Source organism: Scyliorhinus torazame, chromosome 3, assembly GCF_047496885.1.
Source record: "Scyliorhinus torazame isolate Kashiwa2021f chromosome 3, sScyTor2.1, whole genome shotgun sequence".
Classification (NCBI taxonomy): domain Eukaryota; kingdom Metazoa; phylum Chordata; class Chondrichthyes; order Carcharhiniformes; family Scyliorhinidae; genus Scyliorhinus; species Scyliorhinus torazame.
The window spans coordinates 81,343,456-81,367,958 of NC_092709.1; the positions used below are offsets into that span (position 1 = coordinate 81,343,456).

At 49.6% G+C, this 24,503-nt stretch overlaps 1 protein-coding gene across 2 annotated transcripts in view; it reads right to left on the reverse strand.

The window, feature by feature from the left end:
- The window catches only part of acox3 (acyl-CoA oxidase 3, pristanoyl), a 267,755-nt gene that overhangs the window by 237,657 nt on the left and 5,595 nt on the right, over nt 1-24,503 (reverse strand). Inside the window, exons 1-3 of one of the 2 annotated variants that reach the window (XM_072495915.1) lie at nt 22,722-22,809; nt 1,417-1,610; nt 292-525 (exon numbers count right to left, since the gene is read on the reverse strand). In XM_072495915.1, coding sequence (XP_072352016.1) covers nt 292-525; nt 1,417-1,581 — 399 coding nt within the window. In that variant the 5' untranslated portion in view covers nt 1,582-1,610; nt 22,722-22,809. Of the gene's footprint in view, nt 1-291; nt 526-1,416; nt 1,611-22,721; nt 22,810-24,503 lie in introns of those variants that run through there. The other variant, XM_072495914.1, reaches the window with a different exon arrangement.

Genomic DNA, 24,503 nt, shown 5'->3' on the forward strand with positions numbered 1-24,503 from the left:
TTGTTGCCTCTTTGTCAGACTGCTTGTCCGATATCCAGTCTAAATGAGCCGCAACGTTCTCTCATTTGACACCAAGTTCAATTTCTGTCTCATTATGTTCTCTATTACAAAGACCACTTACTTTGTTCTCCATAACATTGACCATTTCTGCCCCATCCAGAGCCCATTGCTGCTGAAACTCTCTTTCATACTTTTGTCACTTCTATATTCAATCTGTCTCAAAAGAACTAGAGATTATATTTAATTTGTCAGGCAGCAAAATAGAGTTATGAATTTTTACAAGGCACTTACCTGTTTATTTAGACTGTACACACTAGCTAGTGAGCTGTCATACATGCATAAACAATTAGCAACTGCAATGGACTTTAGAGGACTTTGTACTGTTTCTGCCAATGTCAAGTAGTCATACTCAAACAGTCGTTTACAGCGAATGAAGGTCAGCTCACGATATTTCTCCACAGACAGATCTTCTCCAGGTTGATGAGCAAAAAGTGGATCATTTTCCAAAGTTCTGAATACATCTTGCTATTAATAGGAAAAAGGGAAATAATTTATCTTATTTTTGCAATTGCCCAAGTACCATACGTGCACAAAATTAAACTGTCAATGTTGAATTTCAGACCGTCAATTAAATCATCGAGAAGAACTGACAGAAATTGAATGTCAACTGAGATTTATCAAATTATTTAAAGTTAAAAAAAAAACAGCACCTTATTCACCAACTTAAACACATTTGCAAAATCATCAAGAGTGACTTACATCAAACATGTAGTATAACAATTTCAGAGGGAGCATTTCCTGCTGATTTTGGTACAAAAAGGGGGGGGGGGGGTTCAAAATATTGGCCAGGATGGAAGGTGAGGGAGAAAAATAGTTAAAGGCAGAAACTGGGCCTTTCAGATTTCTTGTCCAGTGATTAAAACAAAACAGAAATTGTCCTGAGGGTGTGGGAGGGGTAAGAAATGAGCACTTCTCTGCGTACATTCATTAATTTCCTCCAGATATTGTGGATCATTTTGGGAGAGAAGGTATTTCTGGCCTTCTGCAGGAATCCGTCTACGGTGCCAAATAACCCAGTTGATTTTATGCAAACCGAGAATAGACATTGGTGCAATTGTGGACCTTAACAACAAATGATCAAGAGGAGAAATGAACAGTAATCAATTCCAGAGAGTTTGATTACCTTATTCAAATTGTTCCATGGTTACAGAAGGGAGATCAAAATAATTATAAAGGACAATATGTTTCATTGCAATCAAATCCTACAAAAATACTGGAATGGGATCAGGAATGGACAGAAATCATCCTCCCTCCCCAATTCAATTCCCGCAATTAGGATAGCAGAATTTCTGTCCCCAGGTTTTGCACCATGCCAAGTGAACCAATGGCTCAGATCATTATTTTCTGACATCTTACCTTTACTCTGATAATCTCTTCTCCATCCCAAAACAGGGCCAATTCCTTCCAATTAAAAGAAGTTTTTTTCCGATATAAATCCAATGGACCACTGGGAAAATCCAGCAGCAGAGAATCCAAGGTATTTTCCTCAGTGCGGTCTTCTCCAGGATTTGTTGCACTCATCTTTGTTCCTAACGTGTGTTAATCTACAACTACAAATATTTTGACCCGTAAATAATAGCATAAAAGAGCTTATATCATGACATTCCAGGAAGTATAAACACTGGATCCACAACTTATAATGTACACTGAAAGCAATTCTATACAGCTCGATATAACAGAAAGTGAGATTTTATATTTACAGTAAGGATAATGCTTATATTCATCAGGCAGTATGCTGTCTTCAATGACTTTGTCAACCATCATATTTGTACAAATAACCAATTTTCACTGGGCAAATAAGAAGTTACTATTAAGAGCCAGCAACTACCTCAAAGCCAATCAGTGCTTGGCTTTTTCCTTTTAAGTGCTCTGTATTCCACAAAATATGGCTAGTCAACTAAAACTAACACTAATATATTAAATAAAAATAACTTGGAGAAGCTATTGCACAAATATTCAAAATAAGCCATTGTATGTCAAATATACGTCCAATCTCCTCCAATCGCACACAATCTGCAAAGATAGCTACGTTCCTCAAATTCAATTTCATGTGCATCTCCAATTTTAATTGCCCCATTACTGGTGGCCCTGCCTTCAGTTGTCTAGTTCGGGATACGCTACACCTCTTCATGTCTCTATATTCCTTTCCTCTTTTAGACACAACTTAAAACCCACCTATTTGACCAAACTTTTAGTCATCTGATCAAATACCTCAATCAGAGGCTCCCCCCAATGTTTTTCCTCCCTGCACCCAGCCTGCCCTATCCAAACTAAACTGCCCTCAAGGCCAGGCCAGCCCCAGCGTGATCCTGGAATTACCATTTTTTCTTTTCCCCTGTGGCCACCTGCAATACCAGCAGTGGCCACCAGTCCCGGTGGCTCAGAGTGCTGGCAACTCTATGACGCAGGACTTCCTCCTGGAGATGGACAGAAGTTCCATGTCATAACTAATTAAACGTCCGTTGCCTGAAAAATTAAAGCTGGATTCTCTAACAGGCGGAAAATATGTCAATGGAAGTTGAAGGAAACTGGCTATTTCTGATAGGTAAAAGGGGCAGCACGGTAGCATTGTGGATAGCACAATTGCTTCACAGCTCCAGGGTCCCAGGTTCGATTCCGGCTTGGGTCACTGTCTGTGCGGAGTCTGCACATCCTCCCCGTGTGTGCGTGGGTTTCCTCCGGGTGCTCCGGTTTCCTCCCACAGTCCAAAGATGTGCTGGTTAGGTGGATTGGCCATGATAAATTGTCTTTAGTGTCCAAAATTGCCGTTTGTGTTGGGTGGGGTTACTGGGTTATGGGGGTAGGGTGGAGGTGTTGACCTTGGGTAGGGTGCTCTTTCCAAGAGCCGGTGCAGACCCGATGGGCCGAATGGCCTCCTTCTGCACTGTAAATTCTATGATAATCTATGATAATTGATTTAGCCATTTTAATGTAAATACTAAAGCCCAGTTTAAAATCCATTTTAAAATGGATTTCATCATATAACTTCAAGCATAATTTAGATTACAAATACACACACAGCTTTCAGAATTAGCAGTGGCAAATCACAGAATCTGAAACATTCAAAGAAACTAGCTAGAGCTTATGCAACATTTTTACTGATATCATAAACTGGCCATTGTTTCAATAGCAAAGGTTATGCTGCCATACCCAAGGTCGCCATGACTACATGAACACACCATTGTTCAGAATTCAGATAGAGGCACAGTCAGCAATAAACCAGCGAAAACTAGAATTGATTAAGAGGATATATCACATTCCAACACACACAAACATCTACAAATGCAACATATCTGAAGAGATGGTTGATTATTGACAACAACCATCCAACCAAATGTATTTGAAACGCATCCAAGCCAATCAGCACATTGCAGAGGTAGGGACAGATGGAGTCAGACTGATAACATTCTCCTTAAACATAGAGGTTTGGGAAGCCATTTTCCATCCAGGATCACTCTAGATCTAACTACTCGCTATCTTTACTTCGTATTTTCATTTTTCCACTCACTCTTGAAGTTCCGCAAGCTGTTTTGCTTTAAGCAAAGAACCGTTACTGTATTTTTGAAAGTTAAATCTATTGTAAACCATTAAGCCAATTATTTCTCTTAAAGTCTTTTGTTGGCAAGGGCTTTTTGGGAACATTTGATTTGTAACCACAAGAAGATCTTAGTCTCTCAATTATAATCAATAGACACAATAAAAGATTTTTATTTTGCATCCGAAAAGTGTAACTTCAATTCTACTGATTTTGAAGTGTATACAAGACTACACCGATTCCTCCAGCAGGCTTAAATGCATTCAATAATACAGCATCCATAGTCCTTTGGAGTAGAGAATTCAAAGTCTCACAAACCTTTGCGTGAATAAATGTATCCTAATCTCAAGTCTTCATCAAGCAGTCCGCTTGATTGGCACCCCTTCCACAAACATTCACCCCCTCCACCATCAACGAACAGTGGAGTGTTATACCATCTACAGGTTGCACTGTAAGAACTCACCAAGGCTCCTTAGGCAGCACCTTTCAAACCCACGACCACTACCACCTAGAAGAACAAGGGGAGCAGACACATGGGACCAACACCACCTGGAGGTCCCCCTCCAAGTCATTCACCATCCTGCCTTGGAAATATATCGCCATCCCTTAACTGTTACTGGGTCAAAATCCTGGAACTCCCTCCCTAACGGCACAGTGGGTATACCTACACCACATGAGGTGCAGCGGTGAAAGGGAGCAGCTCACCACCACCTTTTCAAAGGCAATTAGGGATGGGCAATAAAAACTGGCCTTGCCAGTGATGCCCACATCCCATAACAAAAAATTATTTTTTAAAAAGTCCTAAATAATTGTCTGTCATCCTGAAACGGTGCACCCCTGTTTTTGGTTCCCCAGCCAGGCGAAATGGCTCAGTATCTACTCAGTCAAGCGTATTCATAACCTTGAATGTTTCTTATTTTTCTAAACCCCAGAGAACATAGACCCAATTTACTCAGCTCTCATCACAGAACAACCCATGGCACGGTAGCACAGTGGTTAGCACCGGTGCTTCACAGCGCCAGGGTCCCGGGTATGATTCCCGCGTGGGTCACTGTCTGTGCGGAGTCTGCATGTTCTCCCCATGTCTGCGTGGGTTTCTTCCGGGTGCTCCGGTTTCCTCCCACAAGTCCTAAAAGACGTGCTTGTTAGGTGAATTGGACATTCTGAATTCTCCCTCTGTGTACCCGAACAGGCGCTGGTGTGTGGCAACTAAGGGATTTTCAGTGACTTCATTGCATTGTTAGTGTAAGCCTACTTGTGACAATAATAAAGATTAAATCCTCTCACCCGAGGGACCAATCTCGTGAACCTTCACTGTACTGCCTCCAAGTCAAGTATATCCTTCTTTAAACATGGAGAACAAAATTGCGTACAACATTCCAGGTGTGGGCTTATCAAAGCCCTGTACAATAGTAAGACTTTCTTATTCTTGTGCTCCAATCCCCTTGCAATAATGACCATGGCATTTACTTTCCTAATTGTTTGCTGTACCCGCAAGCTAAATTTCTGTGTTCCTTGTATAAGTATACCCAAGTGTGTCTGAACATAAACAAGTTTCACACCCTTTAAATATATTTTTCTTTTCTTTCTTACAGCCAAACTAAGTCATTTCACACTTTCCCACATTATACTCCATCTGCCACCTTGCTGCCCACTTACTTAACCTGTCTATAGCATTTTCAGGGCTCCTCACAGTTTGCACTTCCACGTAGCTTTATATTGTCAGTGAACTTAAGATACATTACCGTCTGACTCTACATCTAACTCATCAATGTAGATGTAAAAATAGCTGAGACTCCAGCACTGATCCTTGCAATACTCCACTAATCACAGCCTGCCAACTTGAAAATGCCCCATTTATGCAAGCTCTTTGCTTCTTGTCTGTTTATAATCATCTATCCATGCTAATATATTACCCCCAACTCTTTGTGCCCTCAACTGGTGTATTACCTTAGTAAATGCCTTTTGGAAATTATGATATTATTGAGCAAAATACAGTTACTATTGAGAATTGGGTGGAATCAATGGTGTCCAGGAAAGTCGGTGTGATTCCTGTTGGGTACAGAACACACCCGTCTTCCACGGATCAGCCCATTAATTACGCATCCACGAGGAGTTTGGCAAATATCGTGGTGGGGAGGGCTGGAAGCCGCCATTACTTCATGTGGTTCAGATTCCTGGCACCATATTTAAAGGGCACCCAGATAGCCATTCAATCAATGAAGGGCAGGAGCTCCGCATTATTCCTCCAGAGTCTCAGCGGCACTTGTACTGGAGAAGTTGGCAGATGTGAGCAACCACACCTCAGGGCATACAAGAGGACGTATGAGATGCTAATGCATCACTAACTGCATGATCAACGTCAGATTCCAACAATGGTGCATCTCACCTTCCAAAATTGGTCCATCACTTTCTATCCTCCCCTTCACCCACCAACTCCCCCCCCCCCCAAATATCACAATTCCTCTCTCACTCACCCTTGAATCCTCCCATTTACCCTGGACCCTATTATCCCACAAGACCTTCACCTACCAAACTCTCACCTGGACATACCGCCCAAGTTTACCAGCACCCCAAGTTCATCCTGCAGGACTCCACCATCGAGACCAGCGACTCCATTCTCCAAGAAATTCCTCTCCCCTCTTCCCCCATAGCTTGCCTCCCATCAGCTGTTGCTCACAGCGCTCTACATCAGTGAAGTAAAGCAAGGACCCCAAAAAGGTGAAGGCATCATCTGCGAACTTCAAAGTCATGCAACGGGATTCTCCCTTCTGGGGACTAAGTCCACAGGCAGGCGGGAGAACTGGCGCCAACCACTCCGGGGGCTAGGTGGACGCCGGAGAGGTTGGCGCCACTCCAGCCGGCGGCGAAGGGACTGCGCAAGTTCACGCATGCTGAAGGGGCAGCTTGATTTTGCGCATGTGCGGAAAGGCCAGCGTATTTTGGCGCATGTGCGGGGGGTTCTCTTCTCCACGCCGGCCATGGCGGAGCCCTACAGGGGCCGGCACGGAAGGAAGGACTGCCCCCACGGCACAGGCCCGCCCGTAAATCGGTGGGCCCCGATCGCAGGCCATCCACTGTGGGGGCCTCCCCCAGAGCTGGATCCCTCCGCACCCAGAGGACCGCCCCAGCTGACTTACCTACCAAGTCCCGCCGTGTGGGACCATGCGTAACCTACGCCAGCGGGACTGGCCAAAAACGGCCGGCCGCTTGGCCCATCGGGGCCCGGAGAATTGCCGGGGGCCGCTGTCAACGGCCCCCGACCAGCGTGGCATGAACCCCGCCCAAAAACCGGCGGCGGAGAATACGGCAGCCGGCATCGGGGCGGCGGGGTGGGATTCCCACCGCCCCCCGTGGATTCTCCGAGCCGGGGGTCGGAGAATCCCACCCATGGAATAGACGAAGCTCGCCTATTAAGTGCATGCCACTTGTATTCAGTCAAGTAACTTGAATGTTCTAAATTCTCACTGGTGGTGAACTTAATTTGGAGAGTGAACTTAATTCCAGCGAGGTGGCATTTTAATGCGCATGTATGACATGCTATTGCATGTAAATGGAATCTCCAACAATTTTTATGGGGAGATTTGACCCGCCTTTAACCTGTCTGAAAGGTCAGGAGAACAACTCTGCCCTCAGGGAACAGAATTACTGCCTTCCATCAAATTCAATGCCTCCACTTGCCACAATTCCGGCTGCTGGTTGGACTGCAAGTTTCCAGCCATTATTTATATAAAGTACAATAATATCTATGATGATTTATGCTTCTATTACATTCTGCAATCCTCAATGCTTGACGCTGTGAATTATCTAATTCTGAGTTCATGGTTGTTGTTAAAAAATGAGTATTGAACTATATCTGCACTAATACCTGCCAAACAGGAGTTAATTGCATCTCAGAGATGTAGTGCCATCCTCCGGGTAGGAGGGTGGTATTGATACAACTTGAGTTTATTTAGTGGAACAGTCTGCAGCCAGCGAATTTAGTCATTTATAAACCTCAGGTGCACATGCTACATTCCAATCCAATGCTTTGACGTTTAGCTGATGGGGAAAGAATGAAGAATATTCACAATGATACCCTATAACTAATAAATTGCATGTTGGTTTTTCAGATTTGAAGTCCTGCCATTGGAAGTACAGCAGGGTACGTCTTTTGTTTATCCTTTTGCCCTGATGCTGATCTTATCTGAAACCACGAGATCAGCTAATTAAGATATTGTCAGGCAGGACAAAGATGAGGAGGAACCTGCTAGCAAGTCATGCACTACATTTGGAAGGCCGGTCGTGTTTGTGCTGGCTATTTCAGCATGTGAATTCCAGATCATGACAACTTGTATCAAATATTTTCTCATCTCCCCTCTGGTCCTTCTCCATTACTTAAATCTATGTCCTTCCTAAACTGCGGTTCCTAGATTCAACGCAATACTCCAGCTGAGGGCCAAGTGATGATTTATAAAGATTTAGTATAATTTCCTTTGTACTCTGCACCTATATTCATAAGTCAAGGATCCTGCATACTTTTCTTTATTTTTAAAAAAGCAACCTTATGAACCTGTCCTAGCACTTGGAAAGATTGGTGTACATAGATCTTTCTATCCTGTACCCCTTTCAAAATTGTGCAATGGAGTTTATTTGTCTCTCATATGCATCCCTTCACTTTTCTGCATTAGATTTAACTGCCATGTATCTGTCCATTTCACCTTAATTTTCAAGTCCTTCTCTGCGACTTTTTGTGGTGATTGTCCCTTTCTGGGTAAAACAGCACAGTAAAGGTCACTTGGCCTTTGCAACCAATCGGGATTCAGTGTGGAATCACCCCATGGTGTGAGAGGCTCCAATAGGCAGACATTTTGTGAGTTAGCTACAGCCATGAGGCTGCAGTACAATTCTTATTTATTAATACCTTTTGTGTTCATTAATGAAATCTGTGAAAGTGCACCTTTGCACTATCCCACCCACTGTTTACTAAATTTCAGAGCGCCATCTGCAAATTTGCCCTTCATCCAGGTCATTAATGTAAATAAAGAATATTGATTATAATCCTGACCCTGGACACTTTTCTCTAGTCTGCAAAACAGTTGTTCATTATTCTCTGAGCCAATTTTACATCCATAGTTTTTTTTAAATATTTTTATTCTCCTTTCACATTTTCTCCCAAATTTACACCCATAATCAGGAACGAACATAACGTCAATCCTCATATCAATAACAACGATCCCATCCTCCCACCAAACCCCTAACATTAGCCCACATGTTCACATAAACAAATGACAAAAAGGAATCAGGAATCACCAATTTCATCGCAAACGGGGATTCCCCAGTTGATCGCCGAACGGGATTTCGGCGTCGGAGACCGAAGAATCCTGCCTCATAGGTTTCAATTTTGTGGTTTATTATGTGATAGTTTAAATGACCTTTGAAAGTCCATATGCACAAAATTGATTGTTGGTCCATAAGCACAGCACAAGATGTGCACATCGAAGACAGCATCAAATTCCTAGGTGTGCACGTCACCAATAATCCGTACTGGTCCATCCATGTCGACGCTACGACCAAGAAAGCGTGTACACTTTCAGGAAATTAAGGAAATTCGGTACGTCTACATTGACTCTTACTCATTTTTACAGATGCACCATAGAAAGCATTCTAACTGGCTGCATCACAGGCTGATATGGCTACTGCTTGGCCCAAGGCCTTTAGAAACTACTGAGAGTCATGGACATAGCCCAGTCTATCATGCAAAACCACTTCCATCCATTAAATCTGTCTACACATTCCGCTGCCTTGGGAAAGCGGGCAGCATAATCAAAGAATCCTCCCACCCGGGTTATTCGCTCTTCCAACCTCTTGCATCGGGCAGGAGGTACAAACGTCTCGAGAACACGCCCAAACAGTTTCATAAAACAGCTTCTTCCCCGCTGTTACCAGACTCCTGAATGATCCTCTTATGGACTGAACTGATCTCTTCAACATCTACACATCTTCTCGACTGAGTAGCACTACACTCCGTATGCTTCACCCAATACCTATGTCTATGTATTTACATTGTGTATTTATGCATGTCCTATGTTTATTCATGTGTGGAACAATCTGTTTGGAATGTACATAGAACAATACTATTCACTGTACCTCGGTACACGTGACAATAAATCAAATCCAAATAAATCAATTCCAAATCAACAGTGCTACTCCCATTGAACCCCCCATTATTTAATCAAAGAACTCAATCAAGATTGTCAGACACGTTTTGCTTTTAACCAATCCATGTTGTTACAAACAAATTGCACCGACCTATTTTCAACGACCTATGTATATCAACGTAAAACAAAGGCAATTTCAAACCCAGTTGATTTTGCAGACTTCTGCTCACTACCATTTTGAGGTTTAGTCCTAAGTTTAAAGAGCTGTCCTGCAGAACCATGGGCTGGATTCTCCATTCCTGAGGCTACGTGCCAGCGCCAATAGAGGATTTGTGGTGTTTCACGATGGGAAAATTAGTGCAAAGCCCTCACCGCTTCCGGTACCAGTGAGGGTCAAACACCCACAGAATGTGTCGAAAACGATTTCGGCGTTGGGGGCCATTCTCCACCTGATCGCCATTCTCAATTTTGGCACCAGTCTATGGAGGATCCCGCCCCATACCTTTCAAAAAACATCTCAAACTCCTCCAGTATTGTTACTAAACATGTTCCTGTTCACAGGTAGGCAGACTCATCATATAGTTGCGAGGGAATTACTTGGAGTGGCCCTAGGAGTGCTCAACATTGGAGGCAACTTTAACAGGGGCGACAGTTTAAAATGTCAAAAATGGGAACCCAACCAGCCACTTGTTGTATTAACAGAGGTGGGTTTAGAGATAAGGTGGGGAAGGCGAACAACCTGTGATTTCCGAATCAACCAATCTCTCCAGAGCCCCCTCACCCAAACCTCTCCACTCCTCACCTGGGCAGGAGGGTGGCACAGTGGATAGCACTGCTGCATCACAGCGCCAGTGACCCAGGTTCAATTCCGGCCTTGGGTGGAGTTTGGCCTGTGTGGAGTTTGCACATTTTCCAGTGTTTGCGTGAGTTTCCTCCGAGAACTCTGGTTTCCTCCCACAGTCCAAAGATGTGCGTGTTAGGCCATGCTAAATTGTCCCTTAGTGACCCAGTTATGTGGAATTACGCAGTTGCGGGGACAGGGTGGGGGCGTGGGCCTGGATGAGCTGCCCTTTCGGAAGGACAGCGCAGACCAGATGGGCCAAATGGTCTCCTTCTGCTTTGTAGGGATTCCATGGCCCTGATTCTCCCAAAAACTTTCTAAGTTAATTTGTGGCGGGTTTTTCAGGGAGTTTCCCGCCAGCTCTGCCAGCGAGTTCCCCGTTGTTATTCAATGACACTTCGTCACTATTTTGGGCCCTGGGGAGTTTCTCACCGGTTTAGCCCACACTTAGAATTTTTTTTTTGTACTGGGGAGCTGAACTCAGAGATCCGGCCGCCATTTTGAAAGGGTGCGCCAATCTCGAAGTGAGCTTGTGGGCCCCCCACAGCCCCCACCCATGGGCAATGTCACTCCACACAAACATGGACACTACCCCACACCCCCAAGTGAGAACGCCCCGCTATTGGGTCCCTGGGGGTCCAACCTTTTGAGGCCACCCCAAATCCCCTTACAGCACTCCTTTCCTTCTCAGACCCCCACCCTCACCCACCCAACCTCCCAGTGGCCCCTATTTGCCTGCCGTGCACTCCCTCACCCTTCAAACCCCCCTTCCACCCTCATTTATGGGCATGGCCCCTCTTGCATCCTGGCCCTTGGCAGTGCCACCCTGGCACTCGGGAACTCTTGCACTGGCTCCTGCTCGCTTGTCAATGTCACCTGGGCACCTTGGCAGTGCCAGGGTGGCAGTGCCAAGGTTCCAGCTGGAAAGTGCCATGGTGCCCGCGTTCCAGGGGGAGGGCCAGGGAGCCACCCTGCACTTACCCTGACCACCCAGCGGTTTCTGGTAGCCCAGGAGACCGATGGGAGACCACGTTGGTTTGGACCAGCACTGATTGGCGCCCATCTGCAGCCTCCCTGGGAGGCCGAAGAATAGAGGGAGGCCGCTGAATCCCACGCAGGTTTACGACCTACGTCCATGAACGTCACTCAGTCCTGCCCATTTGTGGCGGGGTTCCGACTCCGACGTCTCGTGGGGCTTCGGAGAATCCTGGGACTTGCAGAGCCTGTCGGGAGGCTCGCTGGAGGCCTCTCCTGGCATTCTCTAGCCACATTGCGCTCAAGCAACAGCCCACGCGGCCGGAGATTCGCGCCCCATGGCTATCTTCCCATTCAGCCAGCTTTCCATTCAGAGAGAAATGAAGTTCAAAAATTTAAAAAGAGCAAAATAGTGTAGACTGAAAATCTGAAATTAAAAACAGAAAATGCTGGATATGCTCAGCAAGTCTGACAACATCTGGTGAGAGGAAAAATAGTTTTAATGTTTCAGGTTGTTAACTTTTCATCAGAATACTTTAATAAAAGATACATTTCTAAAGGAAATGCACCAGAGAACCCGAGGGTCTATGCACACAATTCATTAAAGGGACAGGGTAGATTGAGAAAGTAGTTAAAAAGGCATATGGGATCAAGGGCCTTATCATAGAATTTACAGTGTAGGAGGAGGCCATTCGGCCCATCCAGTCTGCACTGGCCTTTGGAAAGAGAACCATACCCAAGTCCATACTTCCACCCAATCCCTGTAACCCAGTAACCCCACCTAACCTTTTTTGGACGCTAAGGGCAAATTATCATGGCCAATCCACCTAACCTGCACATTTTTGGACTGTGTGAGGAAACCAGAGCATTCGGAGGAAACCCACGCAGACGCGGGGAGAACGTGCAGACTCCGCACAGAGTGACCCAAGTGGAAATCGAACCTGGGACCCTGGTTCAAGCTGTGAAGCAACTGTGCTAACCACTGTGCTACCGAGCCCCTCAGACAAAGACAGAGTATAAAAGCAAGGAAGTCAGGAGTATTGTGTCCAATTCTGTGATTAATTTATCATTAATACTGTTTCAGAATCCCTCGTACTAGACAAAAGTACAACTAAAATAAAGAGAACTGGAATGAAATAAGATAATAAAACTTTGTGGGCTCAGGGAAACAGAGTGCAAACTCAGCATGAACAGAAGCTTAACATGTCAAATTCTTAAGATTTTATGTACTATTTTATCAACTTGACAAAGTGGAATCAGAAGGTCACGGTTAAAGCCCTATTCCAGGATTTAAGCACAAACCAGGGCTGACATTGAGAGAATGCTACATCGCCATAAGTAATCTTTTGTTGAAAATAAGACAGCACATCAGTTTAAGTGAATAGATATGATGGCAATATTTAAGGAGAAGCAGGGGGATTTTCTTGGTGTCCTAATTAATGTTTCTTCCTTCAACCAATAGGACCAAAAACAAATTAACAAGTAATTTCTCACTATTCTTTGCGACTGCACTACAAAAAAATCCAGAGCATCCCGAGAATACGGAAAGCACCATATATGTTTAATTTATTTCATTGTGAGTAACTCATAAATTATGGCAATAAATCAAACATTAGTTGCCTGGCAATTGAAAATTCTCACCCATAAGATGATCCAAAGATCACAAGAGAAGCTTTTTTAATAATCTACAAACCAGTACCATTCTTTATCTAATATAAAATGACGATTTTCTTTCTGGAGGAACATACTACATTTAGCCACGTGCAAAGAGCTTAGTGACATATGGTACATCGAATTGCTGGAGATAAAGAGAGCGAGAGAGCACGCTTGTGCGAGAGAGGGAACACGAGAGAGAGCGTCAGAGGGTGGAAGAGCACGCGTGGAGGAGGGGTGGAAGAGCACGCGTGACGATGGGAGGGTGAAGAACACGTGACAGAGGAGGAAAAGCACACGTGACGGAGGCGGAAGAGCACATGTGATGGAGGGGGAAGAGCATGCGTGATGGAGGGGGAAGAGCACACTTGACAGAGGGAGAGGTCACGCGTGAGACAGGAGAGGGCATGCGTGCCAGAGGGGGAGGACACACGTGCCAGAGGGGGCGGGCAGAGAACTCATGACTGGGGGGGGGGGGGCAGGGAGAGAGAACGCATGAACGGGGGGGGGGGGGGGGGGGGGGGGTGAGTACGCATGACGGGAGGGGAAAGAGAACATGTGACAGAGGGGGGAGAGAATGTGTAACAGAGAGGGGAGGATGATGTGTTGGGTACTCTGGATCTGTGGAGACTGCGTTTACCTTAGCAGTAACATAGACAGGCTACCAACACTTGTAATAGTACAACTCTATTTTATTTAACTAAGAGCTGTTAAACATACTTGCACTGTGGGTCGACACTATGTTAGATTGACTGAAGACCTATGCCTAACCTGACCAGCCTATACTGCCAGCACATGGTGGATGTTTGTGCTACTGACTGCGGGCTCTGTCTGTCTAAGAGGCTGCATCCCGAATGAGCGGGAAAACTAGTGCCCTCTGTCTTTATAGTGACCGTGCCCTAACTGGTGATTGGCTGCTGTGTTGTGTGTGTTGATTGGTCTTGCAGTGTCAGCCAGTTGTGTGTCTCTGCACCATCATATACTGATGTGCATATTATGACATCCCCCCCTTTTTTAAAAAAAATGTGTTGGTGTCAATAAATAATGTAGTATGCGAATGTTCCTAACTATGTGTGGCACATGTGAGCATATTTACAGGACTATGTACAGAAACTCTTAAGATATTTACATTGGAAGGTCTCTAGTGCAGATGGACAGTATGTAACACAAAATATAACTAGAACAACAGTATGTACAAACCAGTGAGTTAATCAAACAGGGTAACAAAACAATCAGTTCATGAGTTCAAAGAGTCCATGAATTCAGGCAGTTCATAAATTCAGGCAGTTCATAAATTCAGTCTCTGAGGTGGGTGACAAATTCTGGTTGACCGCCTCAAGGGTGGGTCAGGGGCCGACTGTTCTGCAATGGGCGGGACTGTGTCAGACTCAGAGGGTGACAGAGCGAAAGGGAGATCTGCAAAGTCCGTGACGGGTTCGTCGTGACGGCGAGGCAGGACATGATGATCTGGTGGTGAGCGAGGAAGGAGTCGTAGTGCCTGCCTATTTCGGCGAAGAGAGCCGTCTTATAGACGAACCAAAAATGATCTGGGGGCCACTTGTCTGAGCACCACAGCGGTGGCGAACCAACCACCATCGGGAAGTTGGACACGGACCTCGTCATCAGGAGCCAGAGCAGGGAGCTCCGTGGCGCGGGCGTCGTACGCCGATTTGTGTTGGGCCCGAGACAACTGCATTTGACGAAGGACCGGAAGGTTGTCCAAGTCCGGGACATGAATGGCCGGCACCGTCGTCCGCAGCGTGCAATTCATCAACAATTGAGCCGGTGACATGCCGGTGGACAATGGAGCTGATCTGAAAGCAAGCAGGGCGAGGTAAAAATCGGATGCTGCATCGGCCACCTTGCACAGGAGTCATTTGACAATGCGCACCTCCTTTTCAGCTTTGCTATTGGATTGGGGGTAATGGAGACTGGACGTGACATGTGTGAAGTTGTATCGTTTGGCAAAATTGGACCACTCCTGACTGGCAAAACACGGGCCATTGTTGAACATGACCATGAGCGGGATGCCATGGCGAGCGAAGGTTTACTTGCACGCACAGATGACGGCAGTGGAGGTGAGGCAGTGTAGCCTAACTACCTCCACGTAGTTTGAGAAATAGTCCACTATGAGGACGTAGTCCCGGCCAAGTGCATGTGACAGTCGATGTCCACTTTGGTCCAGGGGGACGTGACCAACTCATGGGGTTGCAAGGTCTCCCTTGGCTGAGCAGGCTGGAAACGCTGGCATGTTGGGCAGTTAAGAACGGCGTTGGCAATGTCTTCGTTGATTCCAGGCCAGTACACTGCCTCACGGGCCCGTCGGTGGCATTTCTCCACTCCCAGGTGGCTCTCATGGAGCTGCTCAAGGACGAGGTTCCGCATGCTGTGCGGAATGACGATCCTGTCCAGCTTTGGTAGAATTCCATCTACCACCGCCAGGTCATCTTTAATGTTATAGAATTGAAGGCATTGGCCCTTGAGCCACCCATCTGCCACGTGGCGCATGACACGTTGGAGCAGGGGATCGTTGGCCGCCTCACGATGAATCTGGATGAGTTGTTCGTCCTTGGCGGGCAGATTGGATGCGGCGAATGCCAACTGAGCATAAATTTGGCACACGAAGCCCGCTGGGTCGCAGGGCGTAGTGACAGATCGGGAGAGTGCATCGGTGACGATGAGCTCCTTACCCGGGGTGTAGATGAGTTAGAAGTCGTACTGCCTGAGTTTAAGGAGAATGCGCTGCAGGCACGGCGTCATGTCGTTAAGGACTTTTTGAATGATATTGACCAGTGGCCTGTCTCGACTGTGAACTTTGGGAGTCCATAGACATAGTCATGGAATTTGACGACTCTGGTAAGAAGGCCCAAGCACTCCTTTTCAATTTGCGCATAGCGCTGTTCGGTGGGCGTCATTGCAAGTGACGGGTATGCGACAGGAGCCCATGAGGAGGCGTTGTCACGTTGAAGGAGCACTGCTCCAATGCCGGACTGACTGGCAGCCGTGGAGATCTTTGTTTCTTTGGCCAGATCAAAAAATGCCAACACCGGGGCTTTGGTCAGCTTCGCCCTGAGTTCCCACCATTCTGGTTCATGGGCGGGGAGCCATTAGAACTCGGTCGTCTTCTTAACCAGGTTCCTGAGAGCCGTGGTGTGGGAGGCGAGGTTCGGGATGAATTTCCCAGGAAATTGATCATGCCCAGGAAGCGGAGGACCGCCTTCTTGTCCTCCGGTGTCTTCATGGCCTTAATGGCAGATACCTCGTCAGCATCCGGCTGCACGCCAAACTGTGAAATGTGGTCTCCGAGGACTTTAAGTTCTGTTTGACCAAAGGAGCATTTGGCCCTGTTGAAGTGGAGGCCATGCTCATGGATTTGTCAGAAGATGCGTTTGCGGCGATCAATGTGCTCCTGCGGGGTGGTAGACCAGACGATGATATCGGCCACATATACGCGAACCCCTTCGATACCTTCCATCATCTGCTCCATTATTCTGTGGAACACTTCCGACGCAGGGATGATGCCAAACGGCATCCGGTTGTAGCAATACCGTCCAAATCGGGTGTTAAAGGTGCAGAGCTTCCGACTGGTTGCGTCGAGTTGGATCTGCCAGAACCCCTTGGATGTGTCTAGCTTGGTGAAAAATTTGGCGCGAGCCATCTCGCAGGTGAGTTCTTTGCGCTTTGGAATGGGATAGTGTTCTCTCATAATATTGCGGTTGAGGTCCTTGGGATCAATAGATATGCATAATTCACCGGATGGTTTTTTCACGCAAGCCATAGAGCTGACCTAGTCAGTCGGTTCTGTAACTTTTGAAATTACGCCCTGGTCCTGGAGGTCCTGCAGCTGCTGCTTGAGGCCGTCCTTGAGGGGTGCTGGTACCCTGCGGAGGTGCGTGCACCACAGGCGTGGCATTTGGTTTTAACAAGATTTTCTAAGTGTATGGGAGTGTGCCCATGCCCTCGAATACACTGTGCTATCGGGTGATGATGGCGTTCAGCTGTGTCCGAAAGTCAGCGTCCGGAGATGCGGAAGCATCAGCGGGTGACAGGGAGTGAACCCTTTGGACAAGGTTTTGAAGTTTGCACGCCTGAGCACCAAGCAGGGAGGCTTTAGTGGATCCCACTATTTCAAATGGCAGGTTAGCCTTTAATGACCGGTGCGACACTTCAAGCTGGCTGGAGACACTGCCAGCAATGGCATTACCATTATAGTCCAGAAGCTGGCAGGCGGATGGCAGGATGGTAGGCTTGACATGGAGGCTTTCGAGATCAGACCACGCAACGAGGTTGGCTGAAGCGCCGGTGTCCAGGCGGAATCGGATGCGGGATTGGTTGACCGTGAGGGTGGCACACCACTCATCATCCGGGTCAATGCTGAATATTGGGAGAGACTTGGCTTTTGTCTTCTGGAGCATCTTGTGTTTGGTGATGATGCCCACCCGAAATGGTGTCCTCGGTGTCAAGGTCCGGAATCAAGTAAGAGTCGGAATCGGTGGCTGGATGGTTCGGACATCCCTGCATGGCTGGTTGGAGCGACGAGAGGTCGTAGGTTGAGCAGACCTGCATAGGGCTGCATAGTGGCCAAGCTTGCCACATTGGAGACAGCGTCGGGATTTTGCAGGACATTGCCGCTTTAAGTGGGCAGAGCCACAGTTGCCGCACGTCGTGACGTCAGAATGTTCAGTACGCCACCGCGCATGCGCGTTGCGGTCGTACATAGTGCGCGCCTGCACAGTGCGGTCTTCGGCCTCGCCGTCCCCTCGGTCAGTGCGCGCATGAGCGGGAGCCCGCGAAAAGCGTGCGAAATGGCTGCCCTCATCCAGGCTTAGGCCCTGGAGTTGTTTAATGGCTTGCACCCTCTCTGCCTCATGGGGACCTTGCCGCGCCGTTTCAGCCGCTTGCATGTGCGAGTATCGGTTAGTGGCGTGTTGATGCAGAACGCAGGTCTCGGTGGCTATCGCAAGGGTGAGCTGTTTAACCTTGAGGAGCTGCTGGCGTAGGGGTTCCGATAACGATCTGGTCACGGTTTGTCGAGTCGGAGGTGGAGCTGTAATTGCAGGACTGCGCGAGGATGCAAAGGTGGGTGAGGAAAGATTGAAAAGGTTCATCCTTACCCTGCAGACGCTGTTGAAAGACATAGCGCTCAAAACTTTCATTTACCTCGATGTCAGTGACTGTCGAATTTGAGCAGGACAGTCTTGAGCTTGGACTTGTCTTCACCTTCAGCGAAAGTGAGAGAGTTGAAGATATGGATGGCGTGGACCCCAGCCGTGGAAAGGAAGAGAGCAATCTTCCTGCCGTCTGAAGCAGTTTCCAGGTCTGTAGCTTCGAGGTACAGCTGGAATCGTTGTTTAATGATTTTCCAGTTCGCACCGAGGTTGCCGGTGATGCGGAGCGGCGGGGGAGGGCGGACGTTGTCCATACTACCGGATGGCTGATTGCTGGTCGAAGGCAGATCACTTGAAGGTAGGTCTATTCAACTCTACCATCACCTACTGGTACCATGATGTGTTGGGTACTCTGGATTTGTGGAGACTGCGTTTACCTTAGCAGTAACATAGACAGGCTACCAACACTTGTAATAGTACAACTCTATTTTATTTAACTAAGAGCTGTTAAACATACTTGCACTGTGGGTCGACACTATGTTTGATTGACTGAAAATCTGTGCCTAACCTGACCAGCCTATACTCCTAGCACATGGTGGATGTTTGTGCTACTGACTGCGGGCTCTGTCTGTCTCAGAGGCTGCATCCCGAATGAGCAGGAAAACTAGTGCCCTCTGTCTTTATAGTGACCGTGCCCTAACTGGTGATTGGCTGCTGTGTTGCGTGTGTTGATTGGTCTTGCAGTGTGTCAGTCAGTGTGTGTCTCAGCACCATCATATACTGATGTGTATATTATGACAGAGGACACACCTGACAGTGGGGTGAGGGTACACCTGACAGAGGGGGGAGAGCTGGCGTGACAGAGGGGGGAGAGCTGGCGTGACAGAGGGGGGAGAGCTGGCGTGACAGAGGGGGGAGAGCTGGCGTGACAGAGGGGGGAGAGCTGGCGTGACAGAGGGGGGAGAGCTGGCGTGACAGAGGGGGGAGAGCTGGCGTGACAGAGGGGGGAGAGCTGGCGTGACAGAGGGGGGAGAGCTGGCGTGACAGAGGGGGGAGAGCTGGCGTGACAGAGGGGGGAGAGCTGGCGTGACAGAGGGGGGAGAGCTGGCGTGACAGAGGGGGGAGAGCTGGCGTGACAGAGGGGGGAGAGCTGGCGTGACAGAGGGGGGAGAGCTGGCGTGACAGAGGGGGGAGAGCTGGCGTGACAGAGGGGGGAGAGCTGGCGTGACAGAGGGGGGAGAGCTGGCGTGACAGAGGGGGGAGAGCTGGCGTGACAGAGGGGGGAGAGCTGGCGTGACAGAGGGGGGAGAGCTGGCGTGACAGAGGGGGGAGAGCTGGCGTGACAGAGGGGGGAGAGCTGGCGTGACAGAGGGGGGAGAGCTGGCGTGACAGAGGGGGGAGAGCTGGCGTGACAGAGGGGGGAGAGCTGGCGTGACAGAGGGGGGAGAGCTGGCGTGACAGAGGGGGGAGAGCTGGCGTGACAGAGGGGGAGAGCTGGCGTGACAGAGGGGGGAGAGCTGGCGTGACAGAGGGGGGAGAGCTGGCGTGACAGAGGGGGGAGAGCTGGCGTGACAGAGGGGGGAGAGCTGGCGTGACAGAGGGGGGAGAGCTGGCGTGACAGAGGGGGGAGAGCTGGCGTGACAGAGGGGGGAGAGCTGGCGTGACAGAGGGGGGAGAGCTGGCGTGACAGAGGGGGGAGAGCTGGCGTGACAGAGGGGGGAGAGCTGGCGTGACAGAGGGGGGAGAGCTGGCGTGACAGAGGGGGGAGAGCTGGCGTGACAGAGGGGGGAGAGCTGGCGTGACAGAGGGGGGAGAGCTGGCGTGACAGAGGGGGGAGAGCTGGCGTGACAGAGGGGGGAGAGCTGGCGTGACAGAGGGGGGAGAGCTGGCGTGACAGAGGGGGGAGAGCTGGCGTGACAGAGGGGGAGAGCTGGCGTGACAGAGGGGGGAGAGCTGGCGTGACAGAGGGGGGAGAGCTGGCGTGACAGAGGGGGGAGAGCTGGCGTGACAGAGGGGGGAGAGCTGGCGTGACAGAGGGGGGAGAGCTGGCGTGACAGAGGGGGGAGAGCTGGCGTGACAGAGGGGGGAGAGCTGGCGTGACAGAGGGGGGAGAGCTGGCGTGACAGAGGGGGGAGAGCTGGCGTGACAGAGGGGGGAGAGCTGGCGTGACAGAGGGGGGAGAGCTGGCGTGACAGAGGGGGGAGAGCTGGCGTGACAGAGGGGGGAGAGCTGGCGTGACAGAGGGGGGAGAGCTGGCGTGACAGAGGGGGGAGAGCTGGCGTGACAGAGGGGGGAGAGCTGGCGTGACAGAGGGGGGAGAGCTGGCGTGACAGAGGGGGGAGAGCTGGCGTGACAGAGGGGGGAGAGCTGGCGTGACAGAGGGGGGAGAGCTGGCGTGACAGAGGGGGGAGAGCTGGCGTGACAGAGGGGGGAGAGCTGGCGTGACAGAGGGGGGAGAGCTGGCGTGACAGAGGGGGGAGAGCTGGCGTGACAGAGGGGGGAGAGCTGGCGTGACAGAGGGGGGAGAGCTGGCGTGACAGAGGGGGGAGAGCTGGCGTGACAGAGGGGGGAGAGCTGGCGTGACAGAGGGGGGAGAGCTGGCGTGACAGAGGGGGGAGAGCTGGCGTGACAGAGGGGGGAGAGCTGGCGTGACAGAGGGGGGAGAGCTGGCGTGACAGAGGGGGGAGAGCTGGCGTGACAGAGGGGGGAGAGCTGGCGTGACAGAGGGGGGAGAGCTGGCGTGACAGAGGGGGGAGAGCTCGCGTGACAGAGGGGGGAGAGCTCGCGTGACAGAGGGGGGAGAGCTCGCGTGACAGAGGGGGGAGAGCTCGCGTGACAGAGGGGGGAGAGCTCGCGTGACAGAGGGGGGAGAGCTCGCGTGACAGAGGGGGGAGAGCTCGCGTGACAGAGGGGGGAGAGCTCGCGTGACAGAGGGGGGAGAGCTCGCGTGACAGAGGGGGGAGAGCTCGCGTGACAGAGGGGGGAGAGCTCGCGTGACAGAGGGGGGAGAGCTCGCGTGACAGAGGGGGGAGAGCTCGCGTGACAGAGGGGGGAGAGCTCGCGTGACAGAGGGGGGAGAGCTCGCGTGACAGAGGGGGGAGAGCTCGCGTGACAGAGGGGGGAGAGCTCGCGTGACAGAGGGGGGAGAGCTCGCGTGACAGAGGGGGGAGAGCTCGCGTGACAGAGGGGGGAGAGCTCGCGTGACAGAGGGGGGAGAGCTCGCGTGACAGAGGGGGGAGAGCTCGCGTGACAGAGGGGGGAGAGCACGCGTGACAGAGGGGGAGGATACACGTGACAGAGGGGGACATACGCGTGACAGTGAGTGAAAGTGTCCCGGGCATGGGGCCCGGGCAGGCACAGGAGGCTGCATGACGTATGCGCCAGGGCCAACGTGCACGGGATGGTCTGCTCACCTCCAGGATCATCGACTAAGAGGGGGAGGGGGAGGTGGAGGGGGGGCTGGCAAGTGGCACCGACACAACATCCCAACCCCACACCCCCTCACGTCCCTCCCTACCAAACCCCCCACTTGCACACCCCTCCATTATACATCCCTGCAGTGCTACAGGGTGGGGGCCCTGGGTTGGAAGTAACAGCGGGTCTGGTCCATGGGATGGATGATGATGACAACCCGCTCTGTGATGAGCTCTGGTGCTCCGCTTCATGTGACAACATCTGACCCCTGCCCATGGTTGCACCGTCCACCTGGGTGATTCCTGCATGGGCTGGCCATTCCATCTCAAGGTCGCACCGAATCCCTGGGGTGGGGGTGGTGGGGACAGTTGGCCAGCTCACCCCTCACTCATCAGACAGAGCACGGAGGCAGGTTGTAACGGTGGTAACAGGAGGGCTTTGGCTCACTTGGCGACGTCACATGCACAGCTGTACCGCCCTGTCCTATGTGCTGACTTCGAGACACAGCCTCATCGGAGGGGTGGAACTCGAGGAAGCTGGTGGCCACCGTCGGCATTCCATGGGACGGGTCCGGGTTGGCACCCCGCACCCTCGGCAATGGCCACCTGCGTGTGGGCCAAGCTCTGCAGCGTCTCGGCCATTCACATCTGAGAGCGGGACATGTCCTGCAGAGCCTCAAGGTCAGCCTGGTACTGGTTGACATCCCCCAGTTGGGGTCTACTCAGTCGTGCTGCCCGGTTTAGGTCATTAACCTTTTTCCGGCACTGGATGCCAGTCTTCTTGGTCATACTACCGGCGCTCACAGCCACCTTGTTCCAGTCGGCATTGGCTGCCCGATAGTTGACCCTCCGGGACCCTCGGGGGAACAGGACATCCCTCCTGGCCTCTACTGCGTCAAGAAGCCTCCCAGATCTGCATCCCCGAATGTTGGGGCTGGTCTCTTCGGCATTATTGATGCGAGTTGGCTGAGCAAGTACAGCTTAAGGGCTACTCACCTTGTTCGCGGGGGGCTGGCGAGCTCGGTGCCGGCGAATCAGGGGTGAGCCTTCAGTGCGGCGAGAAGCCTGTGAGGCCTCAGTAAGTGGACCAATTAACAATGAATAGCATTGCTTGCCTCGCTAGGCTGAGTGCCGGGAAGCTCGTGGCAGTTCTCGCTCACTACAACAATGAAATGAAAATGAAATGAAATGAAAATCGCTTATTGTCACAAGTAGCTTCAAAATGAAGTTACTGTGAAAAGCCCCTAGTCGCCACATTCCGGCGCCTGTTCGGGGAGGCTGGTACGGGAAAGCTTTCCAGAGAACACTTTGAAAGCTTTCCAGAGAATCACAGCCTTAGCCTTCACATCACCAACACGAACATCATTCAGTGTAATGGTAGATCTTTAGAAACCTGCATGTCATCAGATTCCATGCAAGCAAAGAACTTGTCCTGTTTCTTTCTGTTTACACTGAAGGTCTCAAAAGCATCCAATAAACACCAAAATAAAACAAAAACAAAAAGCCACTTTTACAGTAGATTTGGGGAGCTTGTCAGGATCACATTTATAGGTCAAGCTTTGCACCCTGAGAATCAAGATATAGAACTGTGAAAGTCAAAACTGTATAAATCAGAATTTCTGACTTGGTCCCTACCTGCCCCCAAATATCCAGTCATTATGTGAATGCGTCAAACAAAGATAAACATTTTTACCCAAAGAAGTTAACCTAAAGAAGGTAGAAATAAAAATTTGCATTTATATAGCACTTTTCATGTCCCAATGTGCCTTAGAACCAGTGAGGTCGTAGAAGTGCAGTCACGATTGCAACATAGGCAATGTTGGCAAATTTCACACAGCAAGAACTCACAAACAATAAATTTGACAATGACCAGATAATGTGTTATTGCGATGTGCACGGAGGGATAAATATTAGGCAGGACACCAGGGATAACTCCCCGACCCTTCTTCAACATAATGGCAGGGGATTTTTTACAACACCAGAGGAGGCAAATGGGCATTATTTAACATCTCATCTGAAAGTTTACACGTGTGATAATGAACACTCCCTCAGTTCTGTACTAAAGTGTCAGCAAATTCCAGGTATTGTCAGCTGTTGAACTGCTTCCAACATATTGACATCCTTCCTTAAATAAGGTGATCAATACTGTACTCAGTACTCTGGATGTGGCCTCACTATTGCTCTGTATAACAGAAGTATAACCTCTGTACTTTTGTGTTCAATTCATTGAGTCATAGTTTTATATCACAAAAAGAGGCCCTTTGGCCCATTGTGGCTGCACCAGCCATCAAGCACCTACCTACACCTATTACAGGCGGCACGGTGGTTAGCGCTGCTACCTCACAGCGCCAGGGACCTGGGTTCAATTACAGCCTTTGGTAACTGTGTGGAGTTTGTATGTTGTCCGCGTGAGCTTCCTCCAGGTGCTCTGGTTTCCTCCCACAAGTCCCGAAAGACACGCTTGTTAGGTGAATTGGACATTTTGAATTCTCCCTCTGTGTACCCAAACAGGCGCCGGAGTGTGGCGACTAGGGGCTTTTCACAGTGACTTCATTGCAATGTTAATGTAAGCCTACTTGTGACATTAATAAAGATTATTATTATTCTGCACTGTAGGGATGCTATGATCTATTCTCATCCCTTTTTCCAGCACTTGGTCTGTACTTGTGTGCAATGGCATTTCAAGTGCTCATCCAAATGCTTCTTAAATGTCATGAGGGTTCACCACGCTTTCAGGCAGTGAGTTTTAGATTCCTCTGGGTGAAAGAAAATCCTCAA